Below are 15,628 nucleotides of genomic sequence, written 5' to 3'. Positions count from 1 at the left end.
GCACACGGTCAACGGTCAACGCAGCACAGGAAGAAAGCATATTCCCTAGCAAGGTTTTTTAGATAGCGTCTCTACTCAACGACGATATTTATATATATAACGGCTAGACATCAAATTTTAGCAGCTAAAGTTTAGAAGGTTGTTTTTATCTGGCTAAAGTTTAGTCAGGGATGTTTGGATTGTCTAGCATCTATCCTATCCCTTACTTCCACTTTAAATACTTTTCCCCACGAAAGGTGGAGAGGTAGTTTGGTATTTTATCATTTTAGCTAGGTTTAGCTACTAGCTAAAAGAATATTTAACCAGCTAAAATTTAGCTGATTCCAGCCACTAAATTTAACCAGTTTTTTAGCTGCTAATACTACTCCGCGCAGCTACTATACAAACAGCGACGAGCTATTTATTGGCATTTTAGAAGGGCGAATTGTCTCGTCTGTCCCTGTCGTGAGCCGTGACTTGAAGCGAGGCGCGAGTGGTAGTAGTTCAGTATGCCCGTCGGCCATCGGCCTCGGCAGGCATATCATATCATGCATAGGCAGTGGCGCAGCGCATCAGGGACCACGCCACGCAGCTACTATGGACTCGGGTCGACCGACCGGATCTTTTGCGCGACCAGCCACGCCAACCAGTGCAGCTAGGCAACAAAAAGTACAATGATTTGGCACTTGAGAAAGTGTGTGATAATGCTATGAGTACAAGCTGGACAAGGCTACTGCTCTGTTCCACGACCTGGACAATTAACGGAGATAGTCCGAGATTTGAGACTCGAGGACCAGGCCAAATCAAGCTGCTTCGGTCTATTGTTAAGACTAGGTGTCAGTTGACAACCGCATTCCCGCACATCTCAGGCAAAAGCATCTAATTTTAGCGCAACCCAATTTACACGTACATACTCGATCGCGCGTACCATTGATTTATCGGCGCGTATCATTGGTGTGTGAGACACAAAGGAGGGTGATGCGGCTATCCTTTCGTAGCGACGATTTTCCTTACTTATTGGCTAATTTTACAGCAAAATGTATGGCAAAGCTAGCTTAGTTAATATCTGACGCGTTGTACACGTCAAGAAAAATGGCGCGTGGCCTAGGAGGGCGTGTCTTCCCACTAGATAACCTAACAAACTACCATGGCATGCTTAGAGCAACTCCAAGAGACTGCTAATCTTACCCCCAATACCTGTTTTAGGGAAAAAAAGAGAAAAAACGGACTCCAACAGTCCACCCAAAACTCCTCCAAAAAATTAGCGATGCTAAAAAACACCACCTCGCCCCGTATATTTTCGCAGCCGCGGTCTTCCCCCAATCCTCCGCGAGCTCCTTCCCGCGCCCGCTCTTTTTTTTTCGCGCGCTTATCTCCTGGCGGCGCCGTCCTCCCCCGGCGGTGCCCTCATCTCCCAGCGGCGGTTCTCTCCCGGCGACAGGCGGCGGCGGCCCTCCTCTCCTGGCGGCGCCCTCCTCTCCCGGCGGGGTGACTTCGCCCGGCGACGGGCGAGCGCTAGGCGGCGGCGGGCCGGGACGCGGCCCTCCTCTCTCGGCGGCGCCCTCCTCTCCCGGCGGCGGCTCTCTTCTCCCGGCGACGGGCGAGCGCTAGGCGGCGGCGGGCCTGGACGCGGCCCTCCTCTCCCGGCGGGGTGACTTCGCCGGAACCAGCCCGGTCGCGTAGCCAGGCCATTTTCCGGCTCTCCGGTGAGCGATCCAGATCTCCACCGCTCTCTCCTCTCTGGTCCCGTCTCTGGTGTGCGTGAGGGCGGGCGGCGACGTGGTGGCGGGGGCGCCCCAGTTCCGCTGCAAGCTCTGGGTGGAGGTCGAGGGCAACAAGGAGAACCTGGCGCTGGTCACGTCCATGGTGGCCAGCAGCAACCTGTCCGGCGGGTTCGTGGCGGCGGAGCAGGGCATGTTCCTGGCGGTGCCGCCGGAGCTGCTTCACGACGAGTCCGGCGAGGCGCCCGCCCTCATGGTCCGCATCGACAGGGCCGGCGCAGCCGCTGCCGCTGCCAGTGCCAGGTCCCCGTCCGCCACGCCGCCGTCGAAGCTCCCCAAGAGGCTGCAGTAATGGCGAGAGGAAACTAGTAGGCAGCAATTAGCTTGGTTTCATCAAGTGCCTCCCTTGATCTTTTGCATCTGTATTGGCAATTAGAATTTCAGTGTGGCATAGCAGTTGCTGGATCGGCAAGGATCAATATCCTGTGGTGGCATGGATTGGTACTCTGATGTTAAATGTCTGTGGATTATTCACCTGACAAATGCGGTCTCCTAGTACTCTGATGTTAACTAAAGAGAGAAGTCACTAACAGAAGTATTGCATAGTCATGAAATCTTATAGAGGAGGCATTTGCTTTGCTTAAATAAAAACTTAGTTGCATTGAATTTTTTTATCTAGTTCTGAAATTGCAAGGACATTCCACATGGTGCCACACTTTGAGAGCACCTGATTTAGAGTCCTAAGCATACTGCACTCAACTTAGTTTTCTAGAAGTTTCTTATTCATCCGTATACTAATGCTTTAGGACAGCATTGCTGCAATCAGATCATGTGGAATTACTTGTGCATTAATTTTTTTCCCCGTTTGATTCAACGCGCCTGGGATTTGGTTTCCTGTAGCTGTACGTACGGGCCCTCACGTGCTGTTTGATTGGTTTGTTCAGGTGACTGGGAGAAGGAACGAGCTGTGTTGATTCGGTGGGGGCTTTTGCTTCGGCATTCTATCGAGGTATGGTGGATCATGCTCCTCGCTGCTGCATTCTCCAACGTTCTTCTTTTAGACCAACATTTGGAAGAGTTCTGTTATTGGTGTGTGCTTCATTTCTAGGATTGGTGTGCTTTGTACAAGTCCGAAGACGAACATCAAAAAGCATTCCAGTTCATGCATTGCTGGAATAAGCTGAGGACACAACTAAAATGGCTTGCTAAAATTGATGAATTGGCGGCTGGTAAAACATCTCACAAGAAGCAGAAGACAAGCTCCAGTGCAAGTTTACCAATTGAATTAGGAGAAGGTGAGGTTCAAGGCATAGAGGATAATGCATTGACAAGGCCAATTGGTAAGAAGAAGGCAAAACTAGCACTACTGCAAGAGAAGAAAAAAAGTGTGACAGCAACCTTAGAAAATATGTGGGCACAGAAGAAAGAAACTGATGAGGAGAAAGAGCTAAAAAAAGAGGAGAGGTTCAACAAAGCATTTGCGCTTGAACAAGAACGAGTTGCTCTTGAACAGGATCGAGTTGCAAATGAAAAACTACTTCTTGAGTTGAGGAGCCAGGAGGTCCAATTGCAAAAAAGGAGGGATGAAGAGAGGATTATGACCATGGACCTTACCGCCATGCCAGATGAGCAAAAGAAATACTACATGTCCTTGCGCACTGAGATCATGAGTCGACTATCTATGTCTAGTACTTAATTACTATCATGTTTGTGTTCTGTTGATTTAGGAACTCTTTACCAATTTCATACTTGTTTTATTCACTTCGAACCTATCAATGATTTAGTCTGTTTGATATTGAACTATAAAGTCATTTATAAATTTCCGTTGCTTCCTGGAAATAGGAGAGAGAATGGTCAGGGTTGAGCTGAATCTGCTGATTTCTGAGCCGAAGACTCCCGTATTGAACGAGTTGCTTGGGGTCTGCCGGCATGACGATGGCCTGGGGTGTGCCGGCGTGATGGTGTGGGTGGCCTTGTTTAGGTGGTTCATCTTTTAGAAAAAATTAGAAAAAGATCGTGTTTGATATTGAACACTACAACAATTTAGAAATGGAGCATATACCATGCTGATGAACATCTACCTTAGTCTACCTTAATTTCTAAATGATGAATACTAATGCGCCAATTACAAATAAATTTATAAAGTAGCAAAAATTATTGAAAATAACAATTACTAGAGTTTAACTATAGGTAATCATTTGTAGAGGTCTGGATGATGTTGCCACAAGTGCTCGATGAGGTCATCTTGAAGCTGATTGTGAATATCTTTGTCCCTTATATTCTTGTAATTTTTAATAAACTCCTCAAGTTCAGGTGTTTCATCGTGAGAAATCTTCACCTTTTCTCCCACCCCATCATAATTTAAATCATCTTCCTCATCACGCTCATCCTCAACTATCATGTTGTGCATAATGACACAAGCCCTCATGATTTGTCTGAGGGTGGCTTCATCCCAAAATCGAGCTGGCCCCCTGACGATAGCGAAACGAGACTGTAGAACCCCAAACGCTCGTTCCACGTCCTTCCTACAAGCTTCTTGAGCAGTTGCAAAATATTTCTTCTTGTTACCTTGTGGATCAGGTATGCTCTTCACAATTGTAGCCCATGAGGGATATATGCCATCAGCAAGATAATAACCCATTGTATATTCGTTGTTATTAATGGTATAATTCACCTTTGGAGCTTGACCTTCAGCTACCCGTGCGAATAAAGAAGATCGGTGCAAAACGTTGATGTCGTTGTGGGAACCAGGCATCCCAAAAAAAGCATGCCACATCCAAAGATCTTTATCTGCAACAGCTTCAAGTATAATTGTAGGCTCATGCACATGCCCGGTATACATACCTTGCCATGCTGAAGGACAATTTTTCCACCTCCAATGCATACAATCAATCGACCCAAGCATATCAGGAAAACCTCTACTCTCTCCAATGGCAAGTAATCTAGCAGTATCATCTTCATTAGGTGATCTCAAGTACTCATCTCCAAAAACCTCAATAACAGCACTGACAAACCTTCTCAGACTCTCAATAGCAGTACTCTCACCAATACGAACATAATCATCTGTAGCATCAGCTGCTACTCCATAAGTTAACATCCGAAATGCTGCAGTAATCTTTTGCAGACTAGAAAGGCCAAGTACACCGGCAACGTTTCTTTTCTGCATGAAATATTCATCGTGTTCCTCTACGGCATTCCATATGCGTACAAACAGTGTACGCCTCATTCGAAACCTGCATGTCAAGAGTAATGAGACACATGTATAATATAATTTTTTTTGAAAAAAATGGTTGAAATAAATCTATTATTTACGTACCGTCGTCTGAAATAACTATGTCCGTACGTAGGATCATCTGAAAAATAATCTTGATACAACCTTTGATGCCCTGCCTGTCTGTCTCGCTGAAGTACTCGATGACCTATGATAGAACCACGATGTTTTGTTTCATCATCGGACTCATTCGCATTCACGGTCACATGAGTAACAGAGATTAAGAAATCATCATCGTCATCATCTGACGACGAATCCAACACTAGATGCATCGAAAGGCTTCGATTCATAGCAATTCCTTTTTACCTGTCTCCAATTATAGTTGGAGATCGAAGGAACTGTTTTTCCTAGGTATTGACAGCCACATAAAAACACATTAGGACAGAATCCTCACATGTCAAAGCTGATCGCAACAAAAAAACAAAATGAAAATGATGCTAGGCAGTAATCATTACTTTGATCCGCGCAGTGTACGGAGGATGATGCCGGCAAGGAATGCCGTGCAGGGGCTGCTGAAGTCCACCGTGCGCGGGGGTGGCGGCGTGAGACCTCTGGCGCACGGGCAGGTGGCGTGATAGGGTACGGAGGAGTATTTTTGATGGGCTCTGGACACGGTACCAGGGAAAAAAATCAACGGATACTAATGGGCCTAATGTGATGACGTGGCCTCTTTTAAATTATTGGGGAGTAGTTTTTAGCGATCTGCTGTGGGCTGATATGTTTTTTGGGGAAAAAATTTTTAGCATAGCTCCTAATATCTCATTTTGGGGAAGAATTTTTTGGGGAACTCTTGGAGTTGCTCTTAGACGTGCAACGAAGAGATAGCACGCTTTTTTTTTCCTGTTTTTGTTTTTCAAATGTTGATTCCCTCAAAGCGAGATTAGACCATGGAAGTTATGCCAACTACCATAAAAGAGAACAAAAATAGAAATAGAATCTACACCGAGATCTTAAATGCGGAAATGTGCCCTTGCATGCTACTCCATGGCTGATTCTTAATTTGTTCCACCCAAAAGTGCCAACTGCAATAAATATAGCGGATTCTTTCACCATGACTGGCGTCGCATCCCGCTCAAGCTCAGACTCTCACCTCTCCCTCTTTGATTTCTTCCAAAATCCATTCTCCTTTCTCAAATCTCTAACCCTGGCTGCAATTTTTCAACTTCACGCATCTTTAGACGAAGTTGTAGCGCACTCGCACGCATAGGTGTCCCTGAGCAACATCACAACGATGGACCAAATAGGAGTGCACCTCCAACAAGATGTGGAAGTGCATTAGTGAGGACTGAAACCAAAGTTTCCAAGCTCTCGTTCCATGGTGACCCCTCTGATCTTAGCCTAGTAATTAATCAACCCTGTGCATTGTAAGATGGATGTTACTCGATTGCTAATTCTAGTCATGTTTCGTGACAGTGACACACACGATGATTAGGTTGTGAAAAACATGCACCATGTTGTAGTTGGGCAAAAGGTTACAAAGGACAACCCATACAGGAACCTGCTTCAGATAAATATATTTGCTTCTGAGCATGGCTTGAATGGTATAATTCTTTTTAGCTAGGAATACCCAACTCTCAGATCCTAACTCCGACACTGCTTGTACTACCTCCGTATCGAAATATTTGTCGCTGTTGACTTTTTCTTACAACTTTAGCCCGTCTTATAAAAAATTTATTGCAAACATACGAAAAGATAAAAGATAAGTCATGCTTAAAATACTTATAATAGTCAAGTCACAAACAAACTAGATGATACTTACATAATTTTTGAATAAGATGAATGGTCAAAGTTGTAAGAAAAAGTTAATGGTGATAAATATTTCGACATGAATACTGCATGTTTCCCGCGTGCAGTTGTGAGAAACAACTTTTCTACATATACTCGTTTTACATGTTGAAAATAAGCTTTTATAAACCATTTGTGTCCTGGTAAAATAAAACAAAGGGTTTTGTATCCCCGGATCAGACAACGACCATTTCAGTTTTGTATCCCCGACCGTGCTCGTAGGCATGGTTTTGATCCACGGTCTTCGCTTTGACTACAGGAACGGTATTCCTGAGCCGCCTCACGGCCGATATTAAATTAATTCTTATTTGTTTTTTTTTCTGGGCTCATACGTATGCAACGTGTTCAGCGTGTACGAATGAGGGAGTGCATGATATTTTTCAGGCGTCATTTGTACGCTTGCGCATGTGCACACGCTTCTGCGGTGACATCTCTAGCTGCTGCTTTTGTTATTGAAACGTAAGCGCTCGTGGTAATTGACTTAGCCTGCTGCTTCACGGTAGCGACTACTACTTCAAATAAATGGGACGCTAGCAGGATTAGCGCCCTTGAGCATGCAGACAGGATTTAGCATCTCTGGGGTGATGGTCATTTTGATCTCCTCCATGCTCGGCATTACCACGCCCTTGAGGAAATTAGTTCTTACTTTAACACATTTCAGTAAAAAAAAAGTTACAACGACTACCGTGCTTTTTTTTTATACTCGCTTCGTTCAAAAAAATAAGATATTTTAGTTTTATCATAAGTTAATAAACTTCTCTAACTGACATCTACAATATCAAATTAATTTTATTAAATTCATCATTAAATATGTCTAGATAGTACGTTGATTGGTATTATAAAAGTTAACACGTACTTTTTTAAAATTTGTTCAACATTCGGTAAATTTAACTTAAGCTAAAACTAAAAACCCCATACATTTTAGAATAGATGAAGTAACAAATATATTAGTATAGTTAACAACTTTTGGCCCTCCGTTATTATTCTAAATTTTTTGTTGTTGTTTTGTTATGTAGTCAAGAAAGGGCTGAGGATTCGATGGGCCGACCCGCATTACGTCCATCTTTCGAAAAGAAATTCTATGGATCGACAAAATCTGGGGAGGTGAGGGAGTCGAACTAGATTACTAGAGGGTTGGTGATGGTGTGTGTTTGGTTGCGGTAGGTGAGTTTTCCTGCAACTTCTAGTGAAAAAGAAGGCAAAGGGCATGAAAACGCTCAAACTCAAAAGGCACGCACCTCGTCATCCGCCTGATTTGGATTTGGGTAGGTGAAGTTTGGAAACCAAGTGCCTGGTGGAGTGGTACGCTGGTGGCGTTGAAAGTAAAGCAAAGCAAGCATCGTTTTGATCTCCACTCATGCTTGCCGGCACACGTATGTACGTACACTAGGATCGGTTTCTGTTCGCGTTCATGCTATGCTCTTTAATTTCTGTAGTATAAGAAGTGTGCGCATCTCATTGGGGGGATTTAGACGGCTTATTTGCATTTCTTAAGCTAGGGACTATGGACTACGTGCAACATTTTTTTTAACAAAATCATACAACAAAATTTAGATCTTTCTCTTCTAAAAATAGGGTCGCCAAGGTGGTTTGGATTATCCGGCGCCGCTGCCTCTTCTTTATTCATATACGGCTGATTTTCTACTCCTTTCGGTGAAAGAGAAGAGAACATTCGGTCAAAAGAGAGAGAGAGAGAAGAGAACAAATTACTATGTTCCCGCCGCATTTCTAGCACAGCCTATAAAGCTTATCCATATATCGGGGGCGAGCGATAATTGTGGATCAACAAAGCTCAAGAGCAGCATAGTCCCCGCATTTATCAAGTTAGCATGCAACCCTATCCATTTTTATCGACAAAACACTATCACTTGCGACTACTGGTACTAAAATTAGCACATGGATAAAAAACCGTGGAGGCACAAAAGGCAGCTCCCACATTGGAGCGCTAGCGCGTGTCTACGCGCTAGCTTAATACACACGCATGCGTGTTTAGTGGTACCGTGTATTTTCTAAGAATTTAGACCTTCCAACGTGTGTGCGTAGGATGTGTATGTGCTTGTAGTGTAGTATGGGTCATGTGGGTCCTAATTGTACAGAAAAATTCTTACGAAAAAACGTGACAAGAGCTGCTAAAAAAAAGGAGAAAAAACAGAGCGCGACAAGATCCTTGGCAAGTTTGCAGCACCTTTGCAAGTTTGCATCATGGGACCGTACGCTTGCTTCTGGCCGCACGATCCCGACGGATCCGACGATCCAATTTGACGGGACCAGACCAGTGGGGCCGCAGCCACAGTCCCGACACACTGGTCCCACCTGCAGTGACGCACTGACGCGAAGCGAAGCCTCGGAGGCTCGGACCACGCGCGCGACTGCACGAGCACCTCTCGCGCCTGCAGGCGGCAACATCTCGGTCCCTTTGCGGTGGGCCCTGGTGGTCCAAGATGGCACGCTCGTGAGCGAGCCAGCGAGGTAGGTGCTCGTCCACTACTCCACTCCATCGTGGGAGACGTGGAGTGGTGGTTAGAGCAGTTACCGTCCTGTGGCTCCCAGCTCGGCTTGCACCGCTGAGCCGGGCTTGCTGTCCGGCGTCCGGCTCGAGTCCGGAGCACGTAGGCTTCTCTGTCAGTGCTAGTAGTGTGGTACCAGTGATTAGACAATGCTGATTACTCTATTGTTTAGTGATTAGGGAGGGTCCCATAAGGCCAAAATGTGTAAAAGTTTAGGACTCTTCTAGGCTATTGTTGCTCACCAACTGCCGTAGGCCAGGAAGTCAAAAGAAGACGAAGGGGACTCGCACACCTAACAAGAATCGAAACAACTGCCCCAGATGCATGAACTGGACACAACCATTCTTACATTTTTCTTTCATGCCATGTATTTTCTTAAGTAGGGTGTATTATGTGCCAACGTCCATGACAAAACCATGTCTTGAGTATGTTTAACTATTGGAACCTTATCGTTCGGGTATGATTTAAGAAGGCACGTCAATTACACATGGATTAATTTGAGTTTGAAGGCATGTGATGAAATACTAGAAGGCACGTCAATGACACATGAACATAGTATCCAAAAATATCCGATTAGATTGCATTCTGTAATTTCCGTTCCGCAATGGATCCAAAAATATCCAATTAGATTGCATTCAGTAATTTGAGTTTAGCAGCGTTGAAATTGTGAGAAAAGGAAGCACATGGATTTCTAAGAACTTTGTTGCAGACTTAATACCATATGATCTAGGGAGAAAAAAAAATAGGAATGGTGCACGGGACACAATGGTGCAACCGTGCAAGTCTCCGGTGCTAAACTAGGAATCACTAGCATACACACTAGGACCAAACCACAGACGTACACGTGTCGTCGGTTGGCGTGTTAACATCATGGTATACTCCATCTTTCCATCATCACCCACCATTGCCACTAATCACCCCCACTAATCACCAGCTCAGGCCGGCTAGCAGTGAATCACCAGCTCGCGCATGAAACCGAACCAAATCAGCAAAACACCTGCCACCAACTCATGATGCGGCCCCACCAGTCATTCGCTCATCCACTTACCTAACCTTCAGGGCCCAGTTCCAAGTGGAGCAAGCTGCAAGCAGCCAGCTTAAACAATCAAGATCACAAGATGTTAATCTAATAAAGGGATTATTTTACGCTTAACTCCCGTCCGCTGGTCACTTTTCCGAATTCCTCCGCAGCCAGGCGTTCGTTCCCCTGCATCTCTAACCATGCACCTCTAACCATATCCATTGCAGCCAGGCGTTCGTTCCCCTGCATCTCTAACCATGCACCTCTAACCATATCTATTGGATTAGCATCTTATGATCTTAATTGATAGTTTTCAAGATTGCACGAGGAAGATTCCCACCAGATTCCTAAAAGAAAAGAAAAACAAACCCCTCCACTCTTCGCCCGCGGGTCGCTTCGTCCAACAACCGCGCCACCACCTCCCTCACGGTCTCGCTCCACCTACTCTCCGGCCCGCCCCGGGCGGCTCCGGCCGCGTATAAGTAGCCTACGCCCCGCTCCCCTCCGACCCAGGAGACACCGCGCCCGCCACACGCACGCATCGCCTCCTCCACTACCCGAACCGTAACACCCGATTAGATTGCATTCTGTGATTTCTCTGTTCTCCGCAATGGCGCTCGCCACCAACGCCGCCGCCGCCGCCGCCGCGGCAGCAGCCATCTCCGGCGCGGCCGCGTCGCAGCCCAGCCGCGCTCCGTCGTTCCTCCCGATGAGGCGCCGCTGCGCCGTCCGCGCCGTGCACGCCGCGGAGCCGTCGAAGAGCCACGGCGTCCCGGCGGCGGCGAAGACCTCGGCGCCGACGGTCGCGCCCGAGAAGGAGGCGGCCCCTGTCGCGGCCCCGGCCCCGGCCCCGGCCCCGAAGGCGCCTGCGAAGTGGGCGGTGGACAGCTGGAGGTCGAAGAAGGCCCTGCAGCTGCCGGAGTACCCGAACGCGGCGGAGCTGGAGGCCGTGCTCAAGACGATCGAGGCCTTCCCGCCGATCGTGTTCGCCGGGGAGGCGCGCCACCTCGAGGAGCGCCTCGCCGACGCCGCCATGGGCCGCGCCTTCCTCCTCCAGGGCGGCGACTGCGCCGAGAGCTTCAAGGAGTTCAACAGCAACAACATCCGCGACACCTTCCGCGTCCTCCTCCAGATGTCCGCCGTCCTCATGTTCGGCGCCCAAATGCCCGTCGTCAAGGTACCTACTATTATCGGCCATACCTCGATTCGAAAATACCGGAACAGAATTTCGTAAAAAAACCATAATATGATTTTGACTTGACATCTGCTGTAGGTTGGTAGGATGGCCGGGCAATTCGCCAAGCCGAGGTCGGACCCGTTTGAGGTCAGGGACGGGGTGAAGCTGCCCAGCTACCGGGGCGACAACATCAACGGCGAGGCGTTCGACGAGAAGAGCCGCGTCCCCGACCCGCAGAGGATGATCAGGGCGTACGCCCAATCCGCCGCCACGCTCAACCTGATCCGTGCGTTCGCCACCGGAGGGTACGCCGCCATGCAGCGCGTCACGCAGTGGAACCTCGATTTCACCGAACACAGCGAGCAGGGCGACAGGTGAAAACATCTTCCATGCACTGAATTGATTTCTGGGATATCTTTTTGTGACATCGACAGCCGTGAATCAGTGCTTTTCCGCTGTGAAAAACGTGGCCTAGGTTGCTGTCGAGTTAAAACTGTCTTCTTCATGAATTGCATCCTCCCGCGTATATCTCCCTATCATGGTAGTGTAAGATTTTTATTTGAAAATGATACAAAAAGGTAGTGCTGCAGGAACATCTGAGGGGTATCCAAACCTGTTCAAATTTTTAAATGCTGGAGTGAATAGTGCCTATCACCATTTTTTTATTTTTCGTCACAACGCAACCATTCAATTATTAATGAATCTTCTGAATATATAGACTCGGTAATTGTCAGTCATATGTATTCGAAAATGGAATTGTCATAGTCACATAGAACGTTACTTTGCGACCTTTTGATGATATTGTCTTTGTCCATACCCTTCATCCGTGTCCCACACTTCCTTTTCGTTAACTTTTCCAACTTGTGTTCCTTTTTTCTGTCTCCCACGCTTTTTTTTCATTAACCTTTCCAATTTTTTTCCTTTTTTCAAGGTTAATTGTTATATTCATGGACCATAAAAACTTTCATATGTTCTGTTTTCTAATTTATATTGTCGATTTAATATCTTGAATCCTACACCCCACCAAGGGACTACAGCCTCAACACACAGGCCTCTTTGGACGCGAGGTCATAAAGTTTATGATATGTCACATCGGATGTTTAGATACTGATTAGAAGTATTAAATATAATCTAATTATAAAACTAATTACACAGATGGTGTCTAATTTGTGAGACGAATCTATTAAGCCTAATTAGTCCATGATTTGACAATGTGGTGCTACAGTAACCATTTGCTAATGATGGATTAATTAGGCTTAATAGATTCATCTCGCGAATTAGTATAGAGATTCTACAGTTAGTTTTATTATTAGCTCATGTTTAGTCCTCCTAATTAGCGTTCGAACATCCGATGTGACCCCTCCTAAAGTTTAGTACCTTGTATCTAAACACCCTCTAGTTTACTATGGTAGTGGAGGACAACAAACCAGTCCTCGTTCAATGATACTTGTTTAAAGGCTATACAAATATAATCAAATAAATTAGTGGACATGTTACACACTCGTCTATTTGGTCAATTGTGATGTTGGCTAATGACCTGACTATTGTTGGTGTGCTATAGGTACCGTGAATTGGCACATCGGGTTGATGAAGCCCTTGGCTTCATGTCTGCAGCTGGGCTAACAGCGGACCACACGTTGATGAAGACTACTGAATTCTGGACCTCACATGAATGCCTCCTCCTACCCTACGAACAAGCTCTAACCCGTCAGGATTCCACCTCTGGTCTTTTCTATGATTGCTCTGCCCACATGCTCTGGGTTGGCGAGCGCACTCGCCAGCTTGATGGTGCTCATGTTGAGTTCCTAAGGGGCATTGCCAACCCCCTTGGCATCAAGGTGCGTGAAAACCAACTTCTTATTATGATAGACTCAAAATATTATACATGTTCTCACATGAAAAATGTGGATTTCAGGTGAGTGACAAAATGAACCCCAGCGATTTGGTGAAGCTGATTGAGATATTGAATCCATCAAACAAGCCTGGGAGAATTACCATCATTACAAGGATGGGGGCGGAGAACATGAGGGTCAAGTTACCTCATCTTATTCGTGCTGTCCGCCAAGCAGGACTAATTGTCACATGGATCACTGATCCCATGCACGGTAACACCATCAAGGCTCCTTGCGGTCTAAAGACTCGCCCCTTCGACTCCATTTTGGTACGTTTTACTTTTCTATCAGTTGTGTTCCTTTATGGCTTTCACCAATATGACGCAACCTGATCAATTTGCTTGGACTGTAACAAGCACCAAATTTTCTTGCACATTCCTCTAATATATGTGATTTTTTTAATTTCTTATCTGATATACTACACCATTAGCACAATTTTTTTTTAAAGAACCATAACTTGGGCACATGCTCAGGTGCGGCATCCATGCTTAGAAGCAATATGGAGGGTAACTTTTGGGGGGAACAATACAATGAGCTAATTAGCCAATGAATTGTCGAAGTTAAATCTGGTAGTGTAGTGCTGTTCCACTTGCTTATTCCAATCCATGTGAATCATGGTGGTAATTGCTGTTGCAAGAGTCTTTTTTTTCCAGTAATATACTACACAGTAAGGAAGTTGGTCACTGGTCAATGATGTTGTATGCTCTGGGAAGAATCTACCGTCTTTGGTTTCATGATTGTTTTGGTTTTTATACTGGTATGCTGTAATAGAAAACCTTCTTGTGGTCACTATCCTAGGTGGTCACAAGATAGCACATGCTATATTTTCAAGTTACACGATATGGTTCTTGATGCAAGTGGTTCTACTGAACTCACTTGTTGATGTGGGAACTGATTGGTTTGAATACTGGAGGTTGGATGGTCTTGTAATTCAACAACTTTTAGGTGTGTTAAGCATCTTTTAGAACAAATGATTGATTTGAGTTTTTAATTACACCTGCTGCAATGGTGAGTGGTGACTATGGTTACTGAATAGGCAAGATGCTTTTGTTAGTAGCTTAAGTCCAAAGGTAGAGATGGTGACAGCACAGATGTAACTGATATATGTTGTCTCACAAAACCAACCTATAAGCATTCCATAAACTAGAAATGGTTGCTAATTATCATCTATAAGCTGCTTCATTAGTTTCTAGTAGAGCTGACAAAATATTACATGAAACCCTAGGTACCATTAGATAAAAAAAAAACTTGCCTACTTTGAACTGCAAAAATTAACAAAAATGGCTTTTCAACGTTAATTGATTGAAGTATCTGCTTAATGATCGGTACATAATCAATAATTCAAGTGAGTTCGAGATGATGAGCTGCCTGCCCTATTCTTATATTCCATTACGTGCACCGAGGAGATCATTAGATATCATAAGTTAAAAATGATTCCAAATTATAGCATATTCTTCACTATATTTTTGCATCTATGTGAAAGGACTAACCATGAAATTTTCGTTGGAACAGGCTGAGGTACGGGCCTTTTTTGATGTGCACGAGCAAGAGGGAAGCCACCCAGGAGGCGTCCACCTTGAGATGACTGGGCAAAACGTAACTGAATGCATCGGTGGATCACGCACCGTGACTTTTGATGACCTGAGCGACCGCTACCACACTCACTGCGACCCAAGGTTGAACGCGTCCCAGTCGCTGGAGCTCTCATTTATCATTGCCGAGAGGCTGAGGAAGAGGAGGATCCGGTCATCGTCTGGTCTCAACAACATCTTGCCCTTGCCGCCTTTTGGTTTCTGAATGGGTAGACAGGGCCAGCAAGAGAGATGTGTGTATTCCATTTGTTGGTAGTTGCTCTTGGTAAAACTATATGCCTATGAGCTGTCCGCACTCCAGGATGGATCTGTTCGATTTTTTTTATCTTTTGTGTGGGTAAATACTATGTAATGCATATGACTGCACTTGTCGACACTAAGTTTTCTATTTATACCATATATGAGAGAATAATAATGAAATATAGATGAGTTGGCGTTGTGAATAACTGGCAACTGATCTCTTCAACTCGCTTTCAGCCTTCCAGTTGATTTTTATCCTTTTACAGAGTTTCACATACTGTTCAATTCAACATAGTGCTGAGTATTGTAGAAATTCTGTAAAATGGTATAAGGAAATGGCCTTTATTTGGTCTTGGAGGATATTCCTTTGCGATGGAAGAGCCGATATCATTCTCATTTGTGAAGGAGAGCCTCGGCTGAAATAATCAGGTCTGCCATGGCTG

The 15,628-nt window shown here is 45.4% G+C and overlaps 2 protein-coding genes across 2 annotated transcripts; one reads left to right on the top strand and one right to left on the bottom strand.

The window, feature by feature from the left end:
- Positions 1–3,894: 3,894 nt before the first annotated feature.
- LOC101783932 lies at positions 3,895–4,797 on the bottom strand. Its single transcript, XM_004986875.1, has 2 exons — positions 4,587–4,797; positions 3,895–4,490 (listed from the first exon to the last, which is right to left on the bottom strand). The coding sequence occupies exons 1-2, from the start codon at positions 4,795–4,797 to the stop codon at positions 3,895–3,897; spliced, it is 807 nt and encodes a 268-aa protein (XP_004986932.1).
- Positions 4,798–10,789: 5,992 nt separating this feature from the next.
- Positions 10,790–15,391, top strand: LOC101775939 (phospho-2-dehydro-3-deoxyheptonate aldolase 1, chloroplastic). The gene is made up of 5 exons (XM_004984099.3): positions 10,790–11,461; positions 11,558–11,835; positions 13,023–13,299; positions 13,377–13,622; positions 14,866–15,391. Exons 1-5 carry the CDS (start codon positions 10,895–10,897, stop codon positions 15,148–15,150), a joined length of 1,653 nt encoding a protein of 550 aa, XP_004984156.1. The 5' UTR covers positions 10,790–10,894; the 3' UTR covers positions 15,151–15,391.
- The last annotated feature ends 237 nt before the right edge of the window (positions 15,392–15,628 follow it).

Source organism: Setaria italica, chromosome IX, assembly GCF_000263155.2.
Source record: "Setaria italica strain Yugu1 chromosome IX, Setaria_italica_v2.0, whole genome shotgun sequence".
Taxonomy (NCBI): Eukaryota; Viridiplantae; Streptophyta; class Magnoliopsida; order Poales; family Poaceae; genus Setaria; species Setaria italica.
Note: the sequence above shows the minus strand (reverse complement) of the source record. Positions and strands in the feature narration are given on the sequence as shown.